General features: G+C 43.2%; 1 protein-coding gene across 1 annotated transcript; it reads right to left on the bottom strand.

Annotated features, from left to right (window-relative positions):
• Positions 1–1,182: 1,182 nt before the first annotated feature.
• PolD2 (DNA polymerase delta subunit 2) lies at positions 1,183–26,842 on the bottom strand. The gene is made up of 10 exons (XM_037430927.2): positions 26,529–26,842; positions 24,234–24,358; positions 20,876–20,999; positions 18,430–18,544; positions 14,123–14,315; positions 13,275–13,355; positions 10,703–10,860; positions 7,371–7,498; positions 2,468–2,569; positions 1,183–1,413 (listed from the first exon to the last, which is right to left on the bottom strand). Exons 1-10 carry the CDS (start codon positions 26,713–26,715, stop codon positions 1,292–1,294), a joined length of 1,335 nt encoding a protein of 444 aa, XP_037286824.2. The 5' UTR covers positions 26,716–26,842; the 3' UTR covers positions 1,183–1,291.
• Positions 26,843–26,889: the final 47 nt, after the last annotated feature.

Below are 26,889 nucleotides of genomic sequence, written 5' to 3' on the forward strand. Positions count from 1 at the left end.
GTACGAACTGCGAAAGCGTTGCACCAGTCAGTGAGGAACAGAATAAACCGAGTCCGCAGCTTCGTGACACTCGCGTTTTTTGTTGTTTGATTTTCACTCGCAAGAGACGCGCACAACAGGCAGTGAGTCAGCGGAACGAGCGACGAAACGGAAGATTTGCAAAGAAAGCCAGTTGTGAAGGCTATCGCAGTACAAGTTTACCGCGAGACAAACATGAAGCGATCAAAAATATAACCCTGTCGCTTGATGCGAGTCTTCACGGTGGGAACTATAAACCAGTACAGCGATGCGCGTGCACTTATCATCGGCAGTGCAGCGATGCGTGAGCGCTTATCATCGCCACGGCTGGAAAATTTCCATTATAAGATACCATGTGGCCAATCCCCATTGTGGGTATGAGCCAAGATCTTCTAGGCGACAAGACAAGGCTGGTTGAGGAAGCCAGTTGACTTACTATCGCGTGATTGGCCAGAATTGCGCGTGGACCAACCACGCGAAAGAAGCGCGAATCAATAAGCAAAGCATATGCAGTGAACCAGACGTGGTATTGTCACAATCGTTCAGAAAGTGAACCAGTTACATGCCCTTGCGCGATTGGCTAGAATAACAATTGCGTCGGCAAGATTGATTTGGATCAATCACGCAAGGCGAATGCAAACCAATTATCAAAGTACATGCAGGTACACAATATGCTGCAACAAACTGTGTGGAAAGTGAACCCATCTGCTTGCCCTAGTGCGATAGGTCAGAATCGTGCTTGCATCATCAAGCGTGAATAGGACCAATCATGTGTAAACAAGCTCAAACCAATCGATGAAGCTAGGCAGTTAACCTAACCAGATGCTCTATTGTGACAACTGTTCGAAAAGCAAGCCTGTTCGCTTGCCCTAGTGTGATTGACCAGAATAATGTTCAAGTCAGCAGCAGGGATTATACGAACCTATCATGTGACAGCAAATGAGTGGTTTAACTTTAGTTCTTTCGCAAAGGGGAATGAATTTTTTTTCGTAGTATGATAGATATTGAAGCAGTGACATGCTACCAAAGAAGCTCACAACAGTCTGTTGCAACAAATTAAAGACGAAATGGGCCATTTAGAGGGCACCCAAATCTGTTTATCAGCAACTTCGTAAAACAAGTGCTCACAAAAAATGACAATGAAGAGACAGCACGGACACCCACTTCAATAGCAAGGCACATACGTATCCCATGCTTTATTTCATTGTAAATATATAATGCAAAGCATCGCAAAATCAATACGGATATCTAAAATTTGGCCACAGATTTCACATTACGGATTAACATCAAAGCTCATTGGTTCGCACTCAAGGGTCCTCATGTTCAGCCATACACAGGTGAATGTCTTGCAGAAAGAAGGTACGGCCACAAGACGCACTGCTTGCCCTTGCTCACCTGAAAGAAAAAAAAAAAAAAAGAAATCAATCAGAAAATGCCACAAATATGAAATCACACAAAGTGATGACATACCATACTCAAGGTCGGAAATGAATCGGTCTTAGGAAACAATTACGTAAAATAAAAAGATACTTAGAACGTATGAACTGCATATGCAAGACGCATATGTCACATATGACATGATGCGAATGGCATAACTCACATGATGTCAGTGTGGTAATTTCTTTAAATGGGCTACTATAATTAGAATGACATGCATGCACACAGTACAGTTAAGCTTTGGACACTGAACCACTCTCGTAATACTGCGTCATATTTTCTTTGCCAACCATGGTGCTAGTCTTAGCATTTCCGCTATTCATGACACCATTGCAATTACTTGAAAAATCATTCAACACTACGTAAGTGGTAAGCTAAGACTATTTATGAGAAGGGACCCGTACACCGACCAAACTGATTTACAAAAACGAATGTATTTTAACGATTCGGCTCTCTCACCGGAACCATGTTCAAAATAAGCATTGTTCCCATGGGCAAACCAAAATGTCGAAATACGCTAGTTGTGAACATGGTTCCCGTGGAGGAACTGAAGCATCGAAATACATTATTTGTGAACATGGTTCCCGTGGAGGAACCCAAACGTCAAAATATGTCACTTTTAAAAATCATTTTGGTCAGTGTCCAGATCCATTCTTCTAAAATGTTTTAAGCCGGTCAGACGGGTTTCCATCATACTCTCAACTTTAAGCTAACACATCATTCAAATTTTTCTTGCTAGTTGGCACTTACATAGCCCATCTGCGAAATGAGGAAGTGGTCTATGTATGACATAATTATAAAAATATGTCGCGATAGAAAGAGGTGAAAAAAACTGAAAACACGTGAACACAAGCATCGTGTTTGTCTCTTTCCATTGCACTGTTTTCGATAATGATGAATCTATACCTACACGCCTATCTCTGCGTACTACAATTTCTTTTAAAATAAAACATACCACTTATTACATAACATTCGCCAACTACCACTTCAAGTGCCACAATGGGTTTCTTACTCTTGTAAAGCTTGGTGGCAAACTTGTTCTGGTTGCCCACAAAGTAAACGTGCGGGCAAGAATCCAGAATGAAGGGGTCTTGATCCGTGAACGGGTAGCAGGCTGCGCAAAGAAGGGTAAAGACAGACACACAAGCGTACCCAATTATTAGGGACTCGCACATTGATCTAAAAAAAAAAAAAAACATTTTCACTGCAACCCACTATACTTGTGCTAGGGATAGCGGTAGTTGCATTTTTTATTCTGGAAATAAAATACGTCTGCAACGCGAACACTAGGCAGAAGATAATCGCGGGAAGACATTTTGCGACTGTGCTACAAAGTGTCAAACTGAAGCATCGGTTTTTTTCAGAGAGCTTTCTTTTTTTTCTTTCTAATAAGCAATAGAGTTTACACCAGCTGTGGGCTGCAACCTGTTCCCAGAAATTTCTCGTCATCGCGAACTGTCACACTCTCTGTTAGTGCTCCTGTTTTGTTCATATTTTGCTTCATGCAGATGACACATGTGCGCGTACGTCCAGTGTGCGATTATGAAACCTCCGTGAGTGAGACGAGTAGGTAAAGAGAGAGAAAATTTTTTTTGCAGATGCAGGATCTGAAGCAGCATACCCACCATCCGAAAGCGAGCATCATAACCACTCGACTATTCAAGCACCATGAAGAAAAAAAAAGAAAGAGCGAAATATAGAGAAAGGCAGAAAGAGAAAGCAAGAAATAGAGTGAGAAAGAAAGGTAGAAGAGGGAGAGAGAAAACATATATAGAGAGATATAAAGAAAAGGGAAGCAGGAAATAGAGAGAATAACAATAACATGTGGGGTTTCACATCCCAAAACAACGATATGATTATGAGGGACAACCTAGTAGAGGGCTCCGAAAATTTTGACCATCTGGTGTTTTTTAAAGACCCCTGCAACACTTTTTCAGCACAGTCAGAAAACACTGCTGATCCGTAGTTGAGGTTCCCGAGAACACGCGAGCCAAGCATTATAGCCCAGCATGCGGCCCGGAATTTACAATGAATTCTGAAATTCAGCTAAAAATTGCCTTCTCTTCTCTCGACAAACGATACAACCGGCTTAAAAGTCACTCGTCACAGCCGTTGTATAAGCCATTGGCTGATTCGAACACGGCGCGCTCGGTCGTTACAGGCGTAAAGTTTTCCTAAAATTAACTAGAGGGGACTCTGGCGCTGCAACCGTTCAGCGACCATAGGTATGATGGGTAGCACACAGATTTGACTAGTCTTCGTACTTACGGGCTGCGAATCGTACTTGTGGCTTCGTTTTTTGCTGATTTCGGTTTTATTTTGCAGAAAAGAACAAACCTTTTTGAACTTCGTGACCAGATTTGAAATAGTAAGCCTAAAAGAATAAGGTGCAAAAGCGCAACCCCTGAACATTTGCCGATTTTCGTTTCGTGAGAAAACAGCTCCAAGTCACACAAACACACACACGGAGCCAGAAGCAGGTCAGAAGTACGAAGATTAGACAATTACGTGTTCTACCCATCCTTCCTATGCTCGCTGAAGAGTCGTGCGTTGCAGCTCCCATATACACTAGCGCCAGAGTTCCCTCTAGTGTATATTAGAAAACTCTATACATACAGGAACCGCAGCGGGAGGCTGCGACTTGTCCATGTGTGTGTGCACGATTGCACTGAAGAGCCACATACTCAAAGAAGAAAAAGAAATAGAGGGCTCAATGTCACGAGCCGTGTGCGACGTATTTCTTCCCCCGTGCCCTCTATCTTTGATTAGCTTTTAGTGCTTTCGCCAAGACGAGGGAAGAGAGAATGCAATTGCGGCGCGCGACACATCTTTGTAACTCCACTCGTACTGGACGAATTATAAAAGTTTTTGGGGCGGTGAACTTGTTAGGCAATAAGTTCCTTTAGTGAATCCATTCCATGGCTACTTGAAAAAGTGATGGGCCCCTTTAAGCAAGGGGCAGACAAGCACCACACATTGCACGCACAAAATAAGCTGTCCAGTTGTGCATGGCAGAATTCTTGTCAATTTTTCCCAACCAGATTTTACTTCGGCACACCTTGAATTTCCTTTTCACCACTTTCGTGTCCTAGATAGCTCCCTTTGACATACCAGAAAGGCCGTGTTTCCTGCATGCCCGGCACTCGATATCGTCATTTAGATATTGCGATTAAATTTGATGATGAATACCTCAATTTACATGCAACTTCTGTGATTTATAAGAAAAGGGTAAGCCATAAATTTTGATGTACTACAACTTTGAGTGATAAACGACAGCCCTCAAGTAAAGAATCAAAAAGATAATCAACAAGCTTTTGCTGATTAGCCACATTAGCAGCAATTTAACTGTGGCAAAGCATTTATTTCTCGATTCAGAGTTTAAGTGTAATACAACAGGAGCCCGATTGCCATAAAACATTTATTGAAAATGTGTACTGCGTGAAAAAAAAAGAAAGAAAAGAACACACCGTATACACGATGAAAGGCTTGCACGAAAAGGCGAGTGTTTCCAACGCTTTGCTAATATGACATGGTGGTGGCACCTACCCGTCGCCTTGCGTTCTACACCTTATCACCTCTGAGATGGGTGCGCACACCTGTCTCAGAGCCACGCGCTTCGAATTCCAAAAAAACTGCCAGATGACGCTCATGTCTCACGTTTGACATGACTCGATGTGCTCGTTCGCCTCCGCTGCACTCTCGAGGCACTCGAACGCAGCGCTTCCAGAATACCATTCACCCTTTTTCTTGCCCAGAACATCAAATAAATGTTTCGTTCACTCTCTCCACACGCAAGACTATCGTCTTTCGACGACCTTTGCAGATTAACATGCAGATACGGGGCCAATTTATTTATTTAGACGTTTTTAATAGCGCCCAGTGACAGTTTTGGTTTTAATGAGTACTGAGCTAAGCAGGAAAACTTTCAATAGCCAAATAAACACAGCTCTCCTTCTGACCATGCAAAACTGTGACCTGGGTGCCGCACTGACAGCCAGCACACGCAAAGCCGCAGATATTGGGGAGGAAATTGCAGCCAGCGCAAGCGCAGGGCATGTGCCGACAGACAGCCACAGTGATGAAAGTGACTTTTTACTTTTTGGATTATACTTTGGATCTAGAAAAGTACTGCTTTGGGGCAGCCATAACTGCTTTCTGAGCAGAAAAAAATGCTAGTTTAGAGAAGCTATTCATCTTTTAGGGGGACATATTAAATTTCTTCTACATTAATAGTAGTTCAGGCATTGTCGAGGCATATCACAAGTAATATTACTTCTTGTAAAATATACTCAATAGACAACAATCAACGTAAATTTTATGAAGGAAACAATGGCAGATTGTCAAAAATGTGCTGTGAAATGAGCTACAATTTAAAATACTAGTGTTTGTGGCAGAAATCAAATCAAAGTGCGAAAGCTGAGCGACGCGTTTTAGAGGTAACCAAAGTCCCATATAACTGTTGCCATGTAAGCACTAGATAGTCGGTACAAGAGAAAAGCAATCCTGCTCATTTTCACATTTCACCACACTAACCTGTATGTGTAGCTGAGAAAAAAAAAAGCAGCCAAATGAGCTATATAAGCTTAATATGCCAGTTCTTGTCGCACATGTGTGATATGAGTCAATATTTCTGTACAATGGTACGATAGCACACACACTTTTCAGTTTGTTTGGGACTTATGAATCGGTCAAACAGTAAAAGTCCATCATTTTAATTCTCTAAGTGTAATTTGTGAGCAGCTTTGGAACAATTACTAATAAAAATTACTGTTCCAAGAAGCATGGAGTAGCGATTTTCTTTTGGAGCAATTGGAGCAGCATTTCCATCACTGCAGCCAACCCAAACTAGTGACGCAGGTTTGTTTACACTCCCTCCACGTTGATGTCGGCCTCGCGAGGGGCTCTGCATCTCGCTCAGTCGCGTGGCATGCACTTTAAAATTGATTTAAATGCGTTCTAGGCTAGATTTGCCCTTGATATTTTGTAGATATTGTGTGTGTCTCTAAATAAAACTATCGCACTCATTATTTAGCCTTTGAATTTTTGTGCCAGGGCTCTTGCACTGGCATTGTAATTTTTGCAAGGCTTTCGTTCTGGCCACACCATTTGAGCCAGTAGTCTCGGAGCTGCAAAAATCGCACAGAGCAGCAGTGAATGATTTGTGGGGTTTAAGGTCCCAAAACCACCATATGATTATGAGAGATGCCGCAGTGGAGGGCTTCGGGAATTCCGACCACCTGGGGTTCTTCAACGTGCACCCAAATCTGTGCACATCGACCTACAGCACTTTTGCCTCTATTGAAAATGCAGCCGCTGCAGCCGGGATTCGATCCCGCGGCCTGCGCGACAGCAGCCGAGTACCTTAGCCCCTAGACCGCCGCGGCGGGGATGCAGAGAGCAACATAGAAAAACGAATATGCAGACTGCGTGGCCAAAGCTTCTTCACTGCTGGGCCAAGGCAATGATTCACAATGCAAAGAACCAATCGACAAGTCAGTGTTGCCCACAGGCCAGGTTCCGCCCATGGGAGAAAAGAACTGGTTACGAGCAGGAGGGTGGGCACGAAAATTGTTTTTTCGAAAGGGAGCATCAGCGCATGTGCAGCGCTGCGCAAAATGTGATTGCAAAATGTGGTCACCGGAGCCTCCTGAATGAATTAACGAGCTTGTTTGGAAAGCAGACAAAGTTGTCGGAGCCTGCTTACCTGCCCTATTAGGTAATTTAGGACCAAGTAACCCGACCAAACATCTTGCTTTGCCAATGGTACCAGGTCCAACAAAAGTATTGAAGAATAAATGCCCTCAAACAGCGCTGATGCGGCAGGCACTCACTCTCGGATGACAATGCTAACAATATGCACCGGAGCAGCTAGAGAAACCAGCGAAGATGAAGTAACGCGTGAAAAAATTTCGTACACAGCGTGTCTGGACAAGTTGGTGCCAGGTGACGCCACTGCAGTGTCTTCTCCATGATCTCCAGAGGGCAGGTGAGTTGACTGTAGCGCTGGACGTCTGTCACGTTCTGTCCGGACGTTCCTAGCATTCTGCGAGGAATTGAATTGATGTTATTGGAACAGCAATTATATGGACACCCTCGGCATTTCACTGTTGTCAGCACTGCAATTCCGTTTAATGTATACATGCATCTAATGTATATATATCCTCGCACATACATACCTCTACCCCTTGCTCCTAAACGATGCTAAAACAAAAAAGGAACCACCTTTATTTTTTTATAATGTGCTCTCACATGGCAGCCACAGTAAGCACACGAACTGCTGTTACTTCATAACGTGTCTAGTATATGAATACTGCTAGCAAATTTTGTTCGTAGTGTAGTGGACAGGGTGCACTAAGAAGAACTAAGAAAGGCACTAAGAAGGGATTTGGCACGGATATATACAGTATAAACACTTTGGGTGCATCAAATCATGCACTAATACCATTCGACCTCTGCATTGCCTCATTCTTTATAAAACAACAACTATGAAATACCCCCCCCCCCCCCTTTCGGCTCCTCATCAACCTAGCGAAAAAACAAACACTTTCATGCTGCTTTATTTCATATTATGCTTACGACTCCTCTCCAGCTTTTTTCCCTGCAATTTCACTTCAAAATATTCGGCAAAGATTCGATTCGCATTTGCACTTCACTATTCAGATTCGCTTTGCCCCTCGAACTTTTCTATATGCACAGCATTATTAATTTCTTTAGATTTCAAGAAAGGATATGGGTACATCATGACGCACTGACGTTGCTAGAGGCACGTGACATGCTGCTGTTGTATCCCTGTTGTGTTGCAGCAAAGCACGTCTTCTTTTCTGCAGGCGCACACTTCAACTGACCACAGTACCACTCTTTTGTTTCTCATTAGTATCACTGTGTTGTATTACTTTGTGGCTTCTAAGGGCCGTCGTTTCCGCGAATTTGTGGCCATTTCGGGGTTGGGCATTTGCGAATGGCTCCCAAAGCTTTCTAATTAACCGGGCCGATTCCAGGCGCTGCTTCAAATGATCCACTCAAACTTGCATTGCAAAATACGGGTCCACAAGAATCCATCGCATCAAGCAGAATTTCAAAATAGCCGAGTTTGAATGAATAAGTTTTTACTGAAGAATTATGATCGACATCAAACAGATGCATCATTCTTTTGGAAAGACCACACAAAAGTGCAGCTCTGCATGGCAATATTAAAGAGGTTAACCACAAACCAAGAGATATTGAACACTAAGCCACATTACGCTCTAGCACTTTTTTAATCACCGTCCTCCCTTCTCGCATGAAAATATTCCTGCCAACAAAACACTGTTGTTTTGAAGAACTGTGTCAAGAACTAACTGAGTCAAAGGGAACTGCTTGCAACAAAGGAAAAAAAAACAACAACTAGGAATGTATGTCTCAAAAATATGGTAATCTTGAACAGTACTCAAATCTGTCCTCTGTAATGACAGACTCGCTTCAATAAACATAACTATATTATGGTTAACTTCTCTTTTCTCTAACGGGTAACCTAGCCCCTGCTCGCAATGTCATTTCCCAGATTGTGTGCCACCATCTGCCATAAACGTGACAAACCTTGAGGGACTCCAGCTATAAAAAAGGTACCATTAACAAATAAATTGGCCACTTTCACACCTGTGGACAACATTTTTTGGCGATGAAACAAATGCTACACAGCGAATTGTACAAATGCTACAGTAAGTGAATGTTGCCCCACATATGCGTCTGTGTTTTCCAAGTGGAAATTAGTAAAAGCACTTTGTTTGCTACATAAAGCTCCTTGAGACGGGACACATCAGAGAGATATCGAAACTTTTTTACTTTACATATAGTCATTTTGCATTTTTGCATGCGCGAGAAAGATGGGCTTTTAACTAGCACCCCAAATGCTTAATTGTGTCGGCGTTCTCGGAGAGCACCCTTCTACTTACGGCTCCACCGTGCACTCACCTCAGAAACTTTTGATGAACTTCACTTACGAACGGCCATATAAGCAGACAGAGCAAATGCTATGCAACGCCGATGTCGTGCCACCGCCGCCTCTTTACAGCAGCAAAAAACGCATGCCAAGTAAGACTGCATTGCGTAGGTGTATGCACAAGTGCCAATGCTCTGCCCCCATAGCTTTCCCTTCGTTGGCAAGAAAAGCTGTTCGTGAGCATACAGAAGTTCCCGATTCAAAGCCATTCACCCACCAACAGGAGAGCCTAATCACGAAAAGAAAACTAACCAAAGGAAGAAAAATGGGCTAAAGCGCTTTCAGCAAGATGAAAAATAATGTCAGAAAATCTTTTTAAAAAAATTTGTCACTCTCACAAAAGCGAGAAGTACTTTCAATGTCTGAGCCGAAGCGTCGAGGATATCACAGCAACTGGAGAAATACAGTTCAACCCCGTTATAAAAGACACTAGTGTAACCGACGATTGGACACACCAATGTGCCTGTATTAAAATAGGGGTCGATAAGGGAATGCATACCGGGTACCCGGCGTGTAAGAGCCAGCTCACGCAAGGGACGAGAAATGCTCCCCGGTGCATGTCTTCTGAGGGGTTCAATCATTGTTGAGGACCATGCAGCGCGCCATGGAATGGAAAATTACAGGAGTAACGCAATGAGATCAAAGGGTGGCAGAATGGGTCACGAAACAAATAGAGATAGTGAACACCCCGGTTGACATCAAGCGAAAGGAATGGACTTAGGCTGGTAACACAACGCGTGGCCGGTGGACAGTAAGGGCAACGGAAGGGTTACCAAAGGACGGGAAACGAACTCGAGGTAGGCAGAGAGTCAAAAGAAGTGATGAAATTAAAAACTTTGCAGCGATAAAATGAAATTGGCTTGCACAGCACAGGGTGGGTTGGACGGGTCGTTGTCCAGCAGTGCACTAGAACAAGCTCTGGACAAGGACGATGATGATACCAGAAACAGGTGCGCAAGCTTAGATATGTGGGGTTTAACGTCCCAAAACTACTATATGATTATGAGAGACGCCGTAGTGGAGGGCTCCGGAAATTTCGACCACCTGGGCTTCTTTAACGTGCACCCAAATCTGAGCACACGGGCCAACAACATTTTTGCCTCCATCAGAAACGCAGCCACCGCAGCCGGCATTCGATCCCACGACCTGCGGGTCAGCAGCAACCTTAGCCACTAGACCACCGCGGCGGGATGTGCAAGCTCAGCTCGTCTGCAATGCAGAAGAATTCGTTATTTACCCGTTCCATTGGGAGTGGTAATTGCCACTTACCTCAAGCCGTCCAGCTCAAACTGGTAAGGGTTCGTGACGCATCGTAACGAGGCTCGCTGGGAAGCACCGGGAAAGAGGCACGGGTGCATGGGCTGCTGCGGAAGCAGGCTGGCAGCAGGATCGGAGAGGCCAGGCATGACGTCCACCTCCACGGAATGCTAGGACATGGCAACAACAGTACAGACGTGCACTTTAAGGGACACTAAACAGAAACAATGGCTTGGTTTGGATTGACAAAGTGCACTCTGAGAACTCCAATGACATAACTTTCACAATCATAAGTTCATGAGGAGAAAATCACAATCATAAGTTAGAGGAGAAAACTAAGGTTGAAGTTTCGTTTCTAAGTTTCGGGCCGAAATTTCCGCACGGCACTTCACTGATGTTGAAATGTTCTTTTCATAATTTAGCGACATTAGCTAGATGATATTTTCTGAAACTCCATATGCTAGATTCATGGTACCCACAAAAGACAATGTACTTCAATTTTATCGATTGGACACTGCACAGGACTTAGTAAATGCCTTTAGATGCCTTCAAAGTTTATGACGTCACGGTGTATGCCTGGGAATCCGCATTTTCCGGCCACCCGCAATTTCTCTTCGCGCATCTTCTCTCTTACCAAGTGTCGCGTCACAGTAAAAATGGTGTTTTCGGGATCGTACTTCACTAATACACGAAAAATCATTTTGCTCTTTAGTGTACCATTAAGTGACATCTTGAAAAAAAATAAAAAATTCTGATCAGAGTCCCTTTAGTACAACGCTGAGCTAATTATATTAACAGGCCTTCGCTAACCTTGTGTCGAAGACGTCATTATCGTGCCTCATTTTTTTCTTATTTCTGTTAGCTTTTCCACACAAACACCTTTGCCTGCCATATTCTTTTCTATTACATTAGGTAGCCTTGCATGCTTTGGTCCTCTTTCTTTTTTCAGTACCGCAGGTTACCAAAAAAGGTGCTTCAAAACAATTAAATGGCACAGGAAGAGAAGACAGCCCAAAATGATAGGTTCTGAAATTTCCTGCTGCTCCGTGGCTGTCCACTGGATGTTGAAAAAAACTTCAGGTGTGACATGCACTGGAATATAGTACTTCCTATTTGATATCTTCCAGGCCCTTGTATCTTTTGCATGAGGGATGGCTTAAAGGGGCCCTGAAGCACTTTTTCAAGTAACCATGGAATGAATTCACTGGAAGAGCTTATTGTCTCACTAATTCAACGCCAAAAAAATTTCAAGAATCCGTACAGTGCGAGTGGAGTTACTAAGGTTTGTTGCATGCTGCAATTGCATTCTCTCTTCTCTCGTCCCGACGAAAGCGCTGGAAGCTAAGCAGGGAGAAAACTAGAATGAGCAGCCCCACAACTTTGCCGAGCCTGCTTTATCAGTATATAGGGTACTCATGAATCGAAACGCAAAATTTTAGGACTTATTAATGCACACACCCACATTTCCGGTATTTAGAATTTGAGTCATTTAAGTGCAATTTTAACTCGAACGCTTCAGTTAGAGCCGACATTATATTTAGCGGCCAGACTGCGGTGAAATTATACTGTTATAACAAGTAATCGCTCATAGGAGTTTTTATACTAAAAATGAAACAATGTCAAGTTTCAATTCATGAATACTGTTTACTACTCATTTATTAAGCAATCAATATGAATCTGATGTAGCTATACGATTCCTAAAGGCTATGTGGTTAATAAAGACTGACGTTATTGTTGATGTTGTAATTTCTTCGATGGTTCTTAAAGAAGGAGCTTTAGAATACGTAAATGAAAAGTTCGCCTAATCCGCTTACATGACTGTGCCGAAAGTGTGGGCATAGAAATAACTGCCCAGAACTAGGTCATCTTTGGTTCCTTAGGCGGAGCTGCGCAGCACTCCTGTTCACGGTTCTCGCCACTCGCTGACCTGATGTTTGAGAGCACAGTTGCATATGCGCTGGAGGCTCACGCAAGTATAAGAGATGCTTAAATTTTTTGTGGCCGGATTACAACATCTGCCATAGTGAAAAACAGCCAAGCACAATGTGAACAAGCGTCTCTCGTACCTTGAACCGTGGCCTCCTTTATCAGCTCCAGCTACGCATCACTGCCGGAGTTAATCCCAGATTTCACATTTTGACAAAGCTGCTATTGCAAACAATACAATCATACCTCATCATAACACAGTTGGGTCTTACAAGAAAACAAGTTTTTTTACATGGGAAAATTTGTTACTTAGGTTATTTCTAACACCGTATCTTTTGCAAGACTATTTTTCATTTAGTACGTTACAACCTATAATTCATTATATCTGTGCTAATTATAATGAGGTTTGAGTGTGTAACATAACGAATGTGACGTCATCTTGTTCGATCTGTACCTCAAAAAGCTCCGTGGTCGCAGTAGCTGTTTTTGCCAAGAAACGCCACTTGTGCTCCCTTTTGACTCTCAGATGGGTTTTTGAACTCGGCATGGATCAAACTGCGATTACACACTCCTTTGAAACAAAACGAAAAATTTGTCCCAGTTGGCAGTCAAGAAGAGGAGAAACAACGCAGTGTGTACAGTTCCGCGAGGTCCTTACCGAAAGTTGCTCTAGAAGGCGGTCAAGAAGCTTTGCCACACTGGCATCTGCCGACGACTCCTTGCGAACAGTGAACTTGGCCTGAACGCAAGAAAAGAATCACAAGCAACAGAATTTCGAATGAAATGGGCGCAGTAGAAAAGCATGGTAGGTGCAGCAAGAGGGCAAGCTGCTTACTACACAAGATCTGGCGACAGTACCCTTTTTAAAATCTAGCCAGTTCCACGCCTTGAAAACTGTCAAACAGCGAAGCTGTATATGTGAGAGCATATGCGGTTGGCTAGGCAGATCACGTGCGACACCAAGATTACAGCCAACCAACAGAGCCTAAGGTCCACACTTGCCTTCACACACTTGCAAACATGTCTGAAGTTCACTACTTAAGGAGGAACAGTGAAAAAAACAATATACCCTTTGATGTTATCTGTACATATAGAATAAATCTGATGGTTTGGCTGTATAACGCCACCAAATGTCATATCTCAATTGACGCCTTCCCGATTTATCGGTTTACAAATGATCATTCAATTAGGTTCGGTCTGTCAAATAAACTTCTGCGACCAAAGGTTGCTAATAATTACGATAGACAACAGCCTATTTCTATTAGGAACACTATTAACCCTGACATAAAGATATTACTGTTAAGCTGCTCAAAATATAGCCTTTGAAAACATACTTGCTTTGCTCACATTATTAGTCTATAACTCAGTTTTTGCATTGTCCTTATGGATCTTATTCTATGTTTTTTCTAAACTTATTAAATTTATATATGTGCGGTCAACCCAAACTTGTACAGTCAATAAATGATGACGATCGCGTCGACGATCTAGGAGGCGGTGTCTTCGTACCCGAGACATGTCCTTGCTCGAGCCCTTCTGCCGCAGACTGTTGCCGGCAAGGATGACGCGGACGACGTGCGACGCCCTCTCCTGGTCGGCGTCGCAGCCGAGGAAGCCCGACACATAATCGATGAGCAGCTGGAAGGGCAGCAGACTGTCCGCCTTCTCGGTTAGCCCCACGCCTGAGACCAAGAGTACGAACCTGCAAGACAGTGCGATCGGTTGGCGGGAATGCATTCTGCTGGCAATGAGGAAGGGAGGACTGCTTATGTCCACTTCTCCTCAAAAAAAATTTTTTTTTAATCTCAATTGGTTTCACTCAAACTTGCTGAGCTCATATATATCTGCATTCCGAATTCAAATAAAGCAATCACTTCTGTGGTGCAATCTGTAGTATTCAAAATACCAAACATGTGATGGCTATTTTCCCAGGCAAGATTATAAGTTAAGTCAGTGGTTCTCAGCAAAGGATGTAGACCCCTTGGGGACTGGTGGAAGTGATGGGGGACCCCTTGCAGCAGAGCGGACGAAGCAGGGGTGGGGGAGAGGGGTACGTAGGTAAATGAACACAACTGGAGCGTGAAACAGGTGCCTTTTATTAGACTTGTGCAAATAGTGATATTGGTCTAATAACTTTGAATTGAATTTGAATAGTATATATGACATACAAAGAAAAATGGGCATATTTATCGTGACTTGACTAACCAGCACAATATATCTTTATATTGAAATAAGGCCTCCATGCAAATGTCTTTCTTTTTTCGTTAACAGGAAGTGGAAACAACTTCGAGTAGTAGCAGGATATGAGTTTTGGTAGAATGCGAGTGACAACCTGTAAAATAGGTAACATTTTAAATTTTATTATACTTAGAGCATATACGTTGTCATAACACGCTTTTAAGCTTAATCAAACAATGAATTGATTTGAGGGTAACATGTTCATTTAAAGGGGCCCTGCAACACTTTTTCGAGTAGCCATGGAGCCAGTAAAAACGCTTGTTGCCTCGCAAACTTACCGCCGCAAAATTTTTAGAAACAGTCCTGTACGAGCGGCGGAGTTCCAAAAGTTAGTCACACGCTGCGATTTAATCCTCCCTTTTCGTCCCGATGAAATAGCTGGAAGCTAAGCAGGGAGGAATGGCACGGCGGAAAAAAAAAATACGTCACACGCACCTCGTGACCTTGAACTCCTCTTTTTTTATCTTTTTTCTTAGAATACGCGGCTTTTCATCGTGATCGCGCCCGCACGCCTGGACCCGTCGCGGCCTCCCGCTGCGGCTCCAGTGACGACAGAACGCGCCATGTTTAAATCAGCCAATGGCTGATGCAATAGTTGTGACGAGTGATTTTTGAGCTCGTGGTGTCATTTGCCGAGAGGAGAGAGCGATTTTCAGCTGGTTTTGAGAATGCCCCGTGAATCGCAGGTCGCGTGCTGCACCACAATATTGGGCTCGCGTGTTCTCAGAAGCCTCGACTGCCGATCGGGAGCGTTTCCCGACTATGCTCAAAAAGTGTTGCGGTGCGGGCCCCTTTAAATTTGCAGGGGAGCTTCGCGGCGAAGCAGACTTGCCCTGAATAGGTGCTTTCACGGCTTAGCACTCCGACACTGCAGCAAAACTACCTTTACAAGCCGTTACATGCGGATTAGTATACACCTATTCGTTCATTGCGAATACTTCGAAATTTTCAATTATTTAAATTCGAACTGAAGCGAATACTCTACTATTCGTCTGAATATTACTATTCGAATATTCTCACAAGCCTACTTTCATTGCTACCAAAAAACATGAAATAAACGCGCCACATCACCTCATTATGGACAGTTCATCAATAGGTGGCATAGTCATGCTTAATGAAAAATGCAGGTGAGGGTTTCGCGGATCATAGAAGTGGCTTCGCGGACCCCCATTTGAGAACCACTGAGTTAAGCGATAGAAAAGACACTTTTTATAATCTGTACGTGGACTTCCCTGCGCTGCACATTTGCCCAACTAATGACCTGTTGTCCTTTGAGTGGATATGATTCTAATTGCACCTTTCGGGGATTGTCTGTTAAGCATGCTGATGTTGAAAGAGGTGAGTAAACATTTTCCGCGTCATAGCACAAACTGCGCTTGAATGTGCTGCTCGCAGTAAGTGACTAGCCGCCATTAGTTAGACTAGCTGTACCACAAAAAAGCTAGCTTTACAGTTATGAAATGTCTATTCCAAAGTAAATCGGAAGATCACAATAATCTGGAATAACAACTCTGAGCAAGGAAACAAGGACGGGTGTTCTAAACTCATTTGACTAAAGACATCGCATGATGAACACTCGTGAGTAAAATTGCAGCTTGACATAGACTCACATGTGAATGATCAGTATACCATTACTCTTGTAGAAATGAGTTTGGTACATCTATTCTTCTTATCTTGCACACAGTTATTGTGCACACTTGTGAGGCAGACCGAAACTTGTGCTCATAATTACATGCCATATATCACTAGGCATCCTTGCTTTATTCCGTATTTAAGAGGTGAAATGAGTCGGCACTGAACGGCAGTGCCGCCTTCATGGACTAAAAAACTTAGGTCGAGCCGTGATGCACGCATGCGGCATGTTGCAATGTTTATACACTGACCACCGTGACAAAAACCCGACTCACAGGGCCCAACACTTTTGCTGGCGCGTAATTGCTATTCCACTCCCCTATCACTGTATGCAGCATGCACTCAATGCATGACTTTATCAGTTCTGAAGATAGAAAAATTGTAATAAAAAATTTTTACATGGCGCTTTCTCATTTAACCACTGCACAAAAAGACAATCTGACCAGATAAGCTCTCTAGTGCATCAAATAAAACAGGTAAGATAAACGTTACTTGCTGGTACCTTTGGAGAAATTAAATCCAAGGTCCTTTAAAATTCCATCTAATTAAGAAAACTTATGCCAAGAAATAATAAGCACCCACCTACGATTTCATTAAATACACATGCAACCGCCGCCTCCAGCCCCAGTACAAGCACTGATATTCATAATAGTATTCATAATAGTAAAACTCGTTAACTTGAAGTCACTGGGACTGTGAGAAATCTTTGAATTAAGTGTGTTTTAGAGTTAACGTAACATGCAAAAAGTAGGACACAAGAAACTTAAAGTTATTCAAGGTAATCAGGGCCGGTCGTTTGCTGTGGCGGCTAGTCTGCAGCTCCAACGATTGTTTTACAGCAATACCCAGGTCACAATTTCGCCGAAAACAAGGGGGAACGCCGGGCCTGCGGAAAATAAGACATCCTCACTGCAACACAGCAGTGACACGCGGGCTGCATATCCCCTGCTCCTCGCTGCGTCAGCGCGTCATGGTGAGGCCATTCGCCCACTTTTCCTAGTAAAATAAAGAATTTTGTAATGGACAGTGTGATGAAATTCGCAATGTTTTGGCTGGAAAACATGATCATTGAAGCTTTCAAACATAGTTTTCGAAGCAGGCATTGCAGACAGGAACTCTACCAGCAGTGCAAGTTCGCGAAATACAGGAGAAACTGGCACTCGGAGGTTCGCATACATTGCGAATTCCGCCACACTGTCCTTTATTAATTCCTCTACATTCCCAGAACCAATGGGTGAGTCCCACGAGCTCACGTTGCGAGAAGCATGCGACATGCTGCCCGCGCGTCGCCGCTGTATTGCAGTGAATCACCTCTGGTTTTCTGTAGGCGCACATTTCGACTGATCACAAGACCGTTCTTTTGTTCTTCCAATTTGATTTTTTTTGTGCTGGAAGTATCGAGGCTGGAGTGCTTCAGCTGCCATTCCATTAGTATTGCAGCATTACATCGCCTACTGGCTCATAGGAGCCGTCGTTTCCGCGGTTTTTGTGGCGAAATTGGGATAGGGAATAGGTACGCTCCACCCAAAGTTTCCAAAGCCGCTTCAAATTATCCACTGAAACTTACATTGCAAAACACCAAACCACGGAAGTACTTCGAATGAAGCGGGATTTCGAAATAACCGAGTTCCAATTAATGAGGCTTTACTGTATGTGTATTGAAAGACATATGTGTATCCACAGCTACTTCAGACGCAAGCAGCTTTAGTGAATCGAGCTCCCAAAAGTCTAAGAAGGCACTTCGGGAGAGCACTGAAATGGCCGGATTGATGCATAACAAAGCGCAACGAACAGCACAACAATGAGACGTAGAAGGTGTGGTACCATGTACTAAGCAGTGCTGTAACTGCTGCGACAGCCCAGGTACAGTCTCTCGTCTCTACTGTGTCCCATTATTGCTACGTTTGCTTTGATTCACAAGATACTTTGAAAAGACATAAACGCACATGTCAGACTTGAAGAGTGGCCTCTTGATCTGTTCCGGTGGCTCAGCGTAGCAGAAGTCCTCCACGGCGAAGCGACCGTCTGTTCCCACCCGACCGAGCACAGCAATCGGAACACCTGCAGATGGGTGCACACAGATGGCAGTGTAGATTTTGTATGTGCTCTGTGACAGAATGGAACATAACGTCACACGAGGGAGTTGAACAGGATTGGTCGAGGTTGCCTGATGGCCAGACGTAAGAATGGCAATAAGAAAAAGGAGTGATGTCAATTATTTTGGCAAATAAGGGCAGGGAATGAATGGAGGCGTTGCTCCATCCGATAGAATAGATACAAAATAGTCTTTGAAGGATTGTGTTGGACCAAAACACAAGCCCTGGGGCCATAGAATAAAATTATCCCGTCTTGTGTCTCGCTTACTGCAATCCGGTGCCGATAGCTGGCTAATATCGCAAACGACCCCCAAACCACAAAACAACTTGTGAAATTTCAACACCATCTAGGGTTTACTCAAGACCCACAGTAATTGTAGAATTCATTGCACTCTTCAATTTCAAGTTTTAAAAAAGGATGCTCGATAATTCTGTATTTCTTCGTGCGTTGAAAACGTTTCTCGTCCTCGGCTCGTCTGTTGACTATTTGCTCTGTCCCGTCCTTTCATACGTTTCGTTCTGTTCTGTCACAAAACCGCACGAAATAGCCCTATCGCTCAACTCTAAGGTATACCTAACAGGAAAACTTTATACGATGCTGGCTTGACAATAGCAAATTTTTGCTCTATTAGTGTACAATCCTTCTAATCTGGCTATGGAGTGTAAAAAGTAGCAATGTGATTGAGAATTTGGAACATTTATTTGAAGGTTGTGTTTCGAGACAAAACCACAAAGTATCTTTCTCGAACTTTTTTCTAATCATGCCGGTTTAAGCATGGCAGTAAACAAGGCAATGGCATTAAAGGGACACCAGAAAAGGAATATTGACTTCTCATGCGTTAGTAAACTGCCCTTTCATAATAACAAAAACCCCACTCTTGGTGCGAGAAGATAACTGCAGTAAGTTTAAAAAATACCCAAAGGAGAAAATACAAGTGGCACCACTGTCTTCAAGCTCCCACAGTAACTTACTTATACGACATAAACTTTGATGGAGTCTGCGGGGGGCGCAAGCTCTATTTTTGTATTGCCGAAGGTAGATCACAGGAGATTTTAAGAAAAAAATGTGCCACATTGAGAAATTAAATTTTGTAGTGAAGCTTCACAGTGAGCAGCACCCATAAATAAACAAAACAAGAAAAAATCTGAATTACACATATTAAAAGAGAAAATCTGAAAATATTAACACCACACTGACATAGAACTTTTTAAAACAAAATTTAAAAAATAAAGAGAGAGAACGAAGCTCCAAGTTTCACTCTCAGTCCTCATAATAAACTGCTATCACAAAATTGACAGAAATACTGTTTTGATAGAATATTTCATCACTTGAAATGTGTACCAACAACAATGTAGCATCATACAACATATAACACAAAGCTGTAATAGCTTCACTGTACACACAAATGACCACGAAAAACAATCTTTGGCCGAAATAAAACTGCTCGCAGTGCAAGCGGCTCGCTACGTCACGGCTGGTGAGGGCGCCAGTACTGCCTGACTTTTGGGCAGCTCATGTGTTTAAAAAATGCTCATTATGATTTAAGTACTCAACCAAATGCGCTGAAATTTCACCAGCTTGCTTGTGAACATCCAGTGGTTAACTCACAAGGCACAGATTATGATAAAAAATTTAGTGCCATGGCCCCTTAAAGGGGGCCTGAAACAATTTTTCAAGTAACCATGAAATGAATTCATTGGAAGAGCTTATTGCCTCACGAATTCAACGCCGCAAAAATTTTAAGAATCCGTCCAGTGCGAGTGGAGTTACAAAGGAAGGTTTGTCGCATGCTGCAATTGCATTCTCTCTTCTTTGGTCCCGACGAAAGCACTGGAAGCTAAGCAGGGAGGGATGGTAGGGCCACAGAAAAATCTCACGCGAGCCTTGCAACCTTGAGCACTCTTTTTTTTTTTTTCGAATGTGCCGTTTTTTTTTCAGTGTGATCGCGCGCGCATGTGTGGACAAGTAGCGGCCTCCCGCGGCAATCTCTGTACCACGCGAGGGTGCCATGTTCAAATCAGCCAATGGCTAATAGATGGGTAGTTGATGTGTGATTTTTGGGCACATAATGTGATTTGTCAAGAGAAGAGAAAGCAATTTTTAGCTGAGTTTGATAATTTATTCTGAATTCCAGGCCATGTGCTGTGCTATAATATTTGGCTCGCGTGTTGTCGGGAGCCTCTACTGACCAGGCTCAAAAGGTGTTGCAGGGCCCCTTTAAGTCAATAAGCACGTAAACGGAGAACGGCAGCGACACAGAGGGGGAAAAGTATATAAATAATGAAAGCTTCTAACCTGTGACGTGAGTGTGAACGTCAATGTTCCCGGAAAGTGCAAGCCGTTGTTTGTCATCTTCGAGAACAAGCGAGTCGGCATTGTCGGTGAAATGGCTCCGTTGTGGCTGCGGTGCAATGTGGTGCTACGGCAGACAATCAAATAGCCAAGATCAATGACCAATGGGTTAAAAACAATTTTTTTAAAAGGTCAAGAGGCATTCCAAGCAGTCACTAGGAATGCTTACAGTAAGGCTGCATGCAGTGTTATTGAGCATAAAAAAAAAGCCCAAAATTTTTAGCACACTTGAAAATCACTGGAAATCTAGGTTATAGGTAGTACATATAAAAATGCTTTTTTTATTTCATTACCTAACAATGCCATACAGGAAAGCGATGTTATTGTGTCTTGGATGCTAATCATAATGATCAATTAATGATTCAGAAATAACAAGGAGGGGTTTCGTCATTTCGTTAGCCCTGCTGCAGATGCAAGACCCCACAAGACCTCATCAGAAGAAACAAGCATGAGAAATTGACTTATACCACACCCCGCGCAAATAATCAAGCTCTCAAATGCAACTCCAATGCCATGAAATGAATCAAAAGAACAGTATTCCATCCTCGAAAACAAGTTAAATGTGGCTGCCGACAAATGCAGGCAAACTGTGGTATGAATTTCAACCATTATGATGGTGGAGTTCTTATGCAGGACAAAATAGGCGCACTGCCATTGTGTCTAGTCGTGCGCTGTAAAGCTAAATAGGTTTTCAGCTCGAACAAACTTGCATTCTTTCACCAGATAGGTCACTTCTTCACAGCACAGCAAAAGGAATTTTGGATTAAATTTAACTTTTTTTAGAGTTAGACATTGCATTCAGTAGAGCCCCAGGTTGTACTACATATGTCAGCAATGCCTACCTCGTACAGAGGGCTAAAACGCTGAAAATTTCTAGGCTCCATAAGAACATTCAAGATTTTTCTTACATGCAGTACAGTAGGTTTTTAATGGGAGCCGCAAAGATGTTTGGGCCAATTGATCAACCTTCTAATACACTACAAAGCTATACAGATTGCTTGTTCACATGTACATTTTCGCCTCAGTTATTTCCCTTCTCAGCTCAGAAATTACACAATCACCTGTTAAAAGCCTAAAATGGGACAAAGCACATTTATGTATCCACATTTCTTTGTACTTAAAAGCTAAATGCAATACCAGCACGTAGAAACTTACATTCTTCCATCAGATTAGCCCCTTTCCCACGACATAGAAGCAGAAGAAATATCGTTTTATAAATTTTTTTTTACAAGTTAGGTATTCCATTCAATAGCAGACCAAGCCATACTGCGCATCCAGTTATGAGCAGATCCACGTGCTCCTGATTACTCACAACTGCGCAGTATGCCTTACGTTGCTGTAACACTTGCCGAACCCCCGAGTAGGCGAAGCACACTGTAAACTTGCACGAATTTGGGTTTCAGCCGAGAAAAATGAAGCTACCTTACCTTTGGTGTTTTTTAAGCTATAGAAAACCTTCTATAATTTTCTAGAAAGCAGAGAAAAGTGCAGTGTCGATGTCAGGTGATACACATGAGCAGTGACTGTAATGTTTGTCCTGTTGCAAGAAAAACTATGTGATGCCTTCCCGTGACAATCCTTTGAACAGTGGAATCAAACGTTCTTTCCTGCTTTGATTTCAAACTCTGTTTTGAATCTGTCCCATGAGAGAGTTTTGGCATGTTCGGTGTACACAATGGCGTTTGTGTACTACCAGGTTAATAAATGGCAGCCGCAACATTGAGAGACCCCGTCTATAACTGCAATGCATTTAGACACATTTTCGTGTTCCCGTCAAAAAAATAGTTGAAAAAGAACACGTCCATGATCGCACCATCGCTTCAAATTTACGCAAGCGGTGAATATCAACCACACTTGTTTACTAATATATCAGTAATGTGTTAGCCCGTTTGCTCTGTGTTCCACAGGACGGCAACAGCGGTTTGGCCGCTCACACCAATGGCCCCCATATGAAGTGCCAAAACCCAGATGTTCGTGGAAAAAAGTAATACTATATTTTTTTCCGTGAAATACTCATGTTCAATAAAGCTTGCCTGTCAGGCAATGTGTAGTCTTCTTACAGCTGTGTTCTCATATACCTGCGGTCGGAAACTCACTTCTGCTTGCAGTCATGAAATTTAGTCCCACAAAGGTCAGCACAGCGAACAAGGTGGGAACAGAAAGGGGGGAGGTGGTGCGGAGAGTTTGAAGAGTATGTCACATAACAATGCCATTTGAAAGAATGCTTTTCCAATGTCCCATACACGAGTCATTCCTGAAGGGGGACTGAACGTCAGGTTTTGAAAAACATGTCGGTACTGACATCATGAATGACCAAAACCTGCAGGTCGATTCTTAATATAGACCTTTCGTTTTACGGTGATGTTTCAACTCACAGTTACTGCATGGGGTGCCTCACAAAGAGGAGGGGAGGGGGGGAAAGAAAAATGTTTCAGACCAGTCTCATCTCTATGGCATACCTGAACAAAAGGCTGTTAGTTGTAAGAGGCGAGAAAATGATAAAAGCTCTATTTAGCAAAGTCCCGAAACTTTATTCCGAGTGCAGCTACGGGATGCACACAAAAGGTACTGCCAGGAGGTCACTTGTTAACCACCCCTGTTCAAGACTTACACCTAAAATTTTATGGGTGTACTCACACGCTCTGCAGCATTTTTTTTTTTTTACCTCACGGTGCCTGTGGGTCCTGTGACGCAGTTAGCAAACTCGCAACTGTGCGAGGAATGGCACTGTTCCTGCAGAGGCACCAGCCCGGTGGCGTTGGACGGTGTGCAAGGAGCAGCAATTACTCTTTTTTGGGGTTGGGCAAGCTAGTCAGCGGCTGTCTCTAGCACGAGGTCTGTGAGGAAGATTCTGTGGTTCAGTCCCACAGACTCTTGTCGTCAGTCAAATTAGTGATGTCGTATTTATGGTGTGTTGTGTGTGTTACGTTATTTATGCGAGTTATACAGGCATTCCATTGGGTTATTTTTCATGTTACTGCTGTTATTCGCCAAATTCGACTAAGCTAGCCATTACATAAAAGCTGCTAATGAATGTCCGCATGCTTGTTACATTACGGTGTGCACTGCGCTGTCTCCAATATTCTACGAGTGGCACTCTTTCAAGACCCCGCAGTCTTCAGTACGTATTTCGTTCCACCAACTGTTTGTTGCTGTCGTCTAAGGTAGCAGCTATCGTGTCAGGCCCCTCACTTTAGTAGCTTTTTATGGTCGCTCTATTGTTTCACAGAAAAAAAAAATGCCAAAATGAATCGTACCTATCAGGCAGGGCAAGTCGAGGCCGACATTCAATCAATCTCACCTCCTCGCTGATTTCCTTCAAGATGCTGGGCTGGAGTTCCATGATCTTGAAAAGCGTGCCCACAACGACTGACCTCTTGTCCTCGATGAGGTCGCACAAGGTTGTTATTGGAACGTCGAGCTTTCCTGGGCAGATAAGGGAGGCGCACGGTAAACAAGAACAGCTGCACTTAAATGTGAACTTTCCGCAGAATTTTGTCTGGTTAGGAAGGCAGTTAAGCATCAAACAGAAGGACATCAACCAAGATCGGATAAGCGCAAAATAGTATAGAAAAAGTAAAAGCCCAAGGGGAAAGAATCAGTGACTCATTTTGCTCAATACTGCGTGCTGACTGTAACTCTTCACTAAGTAGGGAAAGTAAAGAACTTTCTTGAGAGGCTGCTGTAACACAAAAACGGGTTCGCAAGTTGGCGAATTCATCCAATAGAAGAGTGCACTCGCTGAGCCCAGTGACGTGAATGACCACTGCATAGTCCTTAACTATTCCAACATCCCCAACTTTGAGGCCAACCACAATAATGAGGTTTTGCTATAATCGTTGCACATCTAGGCAACAAGGAAACATAGACCGATCTATCTACGGATACGCTGCCGAGCGTTTACTCTAACAGACTTCAAGATTATGGAAAAAAGTGCGACCCCATGGCCTGAGGCAAAAAAAAGGGGGGGGCAGCATCTTTGCTCTTTGATGCGTGCCAGTAACTCCTGAATGAGGGTCCAAGTGGTACCCAAGAATTTGAGTTCAGTGTTTTTGTCAAGTAAAAAAAGATTTTACTTTTTACTCTTTACCTTAGTTGGTGTGCCTCCTCTATTTCATCCGTCACAGCTTTAGGTTTTGCAAACATGAGCATTCCATGAAGGAATGCAGAATAACTGTGTACCCTTGATTAAACAATGCCTACAATTTCTTAATGGAATTCCCAACACTTGTTTTAGAGAGCAAAAGTGAAGAATGCTATTGGGCATGAGCTAGAACAAAAGATAGAAGTCGGGACATTAATTAACGCAGCTCACAGATGCATATGAAAGAGTTTCTTTAAAGGCCATTTACAACCATAAGCAAATGAACAATGGCTTATGAAACAACCACATCCTTCTTGAATATTAATCTGTGACACGATGATATGAAAAGGCATCCCAAGGTATACATCAAGCAATTAGTGCGATTCACAGCAGCATTGGCACAAAGGTTCTTTAAAAAGCCTCTTTCATCCAGGAACTAAGAATAAGAACACTAGCGCTCTGTGAGGCAAATGCATTCTCACCTGATATCCAAATGTAACATAATGGTACTTGTTACCGGTGTATCATAAAAATAAGGCTCTGCAATGCTTCGATAGTGCAAAATGAATATAAAATGTGCATTATTGTCAGCACTCTATAGCATCTGTTGTATAGTGGGTGTTCGTTGTGTAATCAGTAGCTACGCAAAATACCCAACCTGCCTACAATGTAATATAAATTCTCGATTGCTGTGCATAGCAGCATGGTATTGCACCACCGTGGTGCGACCCCACGGTATGCGATACCATGATACTTATTTCAGATTTTAAAAATTTCATCAATGTCATCAATATGCTATTGATAATTTTCACTGAGAGAGATATTCAGTAAGAAATACAAATTAGCATTATTCATAAACAATGAATAAAGGAGAATGAGATTACACACTACATCGTGGTGTAACTGTTATCAAAACCGATGATCATCCAGGGAATGTTTGAAATTATACATATCATTATGTTCAACAGACATTGCCTGGAGGCCCGAGTACAGAATTAGAGACGGAAAACAACATGCAGCTTTTCAGTTTCACAGTCTGGGTCCCAAAGGGTCTGGTTGAGCAAACATTTTGATGTCTCCGAGTGAGATCCACTTTGTTTTTTGTTTTTTTTTTCCATGTCCTACGCTGTCATCTCATACCTGCTGCATGCAACGGCACGCTTTCAGCATTGGCCGGATTTTCTCGTAGGCAACATTATGAGAAAAGGTCGTAGGGCCACTTGGTTCATACTGTGCTAAAGGTAACAAAGCAACGCGGAGCTAAGGAAAGAAGAAACACTTTTGCAGTCAAACTTAGCGGCAATTTGGCAACACTGACCCTTCCAGTCTAGCAACCACTTATGCAACGCCAAAAGGAACCTTGCCCTCAAAACGTTGCTAGTGATGCTCCTTCCTGTAGCACCTCTCGTGCCTTCGCCGTGCGTTGTGTTCATTACCTGTTCGCACAATCTACGGCAACCGTCACCGCAGGAGAAAAGGAAAGGAACGAAGGGCAATCAGCGCGTGGCATACCCCATTTTCCTCTGGCGCGGTCTTCGAGAACGGCACGCACAGCCTTGTACCGGGCGCAGTAGAATGCGGCGTACTGCCGGTTGAAGGTACGATCGGGCAGCGTGAACTGCTGGCTGAGATCGCAGAAAGCGCACTCCGGCCGCGTGTACTTCACTTCGGTCAGCTTTCCGTCAACAGCCATGGGCATTTTTTTTGGCACGAAACGATTGCTTGTTACGGTCCAGCGATGATATTACCATTCAACGAGCTAAAACGGCGCGAACGACCAATTACGCGCGCTATTCGGTGGCGCGCACCCCGCTCGTATGGCTTGGTTTGGCTCGGCTAAGAATGACAGAATAACAAGTCGTAAGACTACTGT

The sequence above is a fragment of the Rhipicephalus microplus genome, chromosome 7, assembly GCF_043290135.1.
Source record: "Rhipicephalus microplus isolate Deutch F79 chromosome 7, USDA_Rmic, whole genome shotgun sequence".
In the NCBI taxonomy this organism is placed as follows: Eukaryota; Metazoa; Arthropoda; class Arachnida; order Ixodida; family Ixodidae; genus Rhipicephalus; species Rhipicephalus microplus.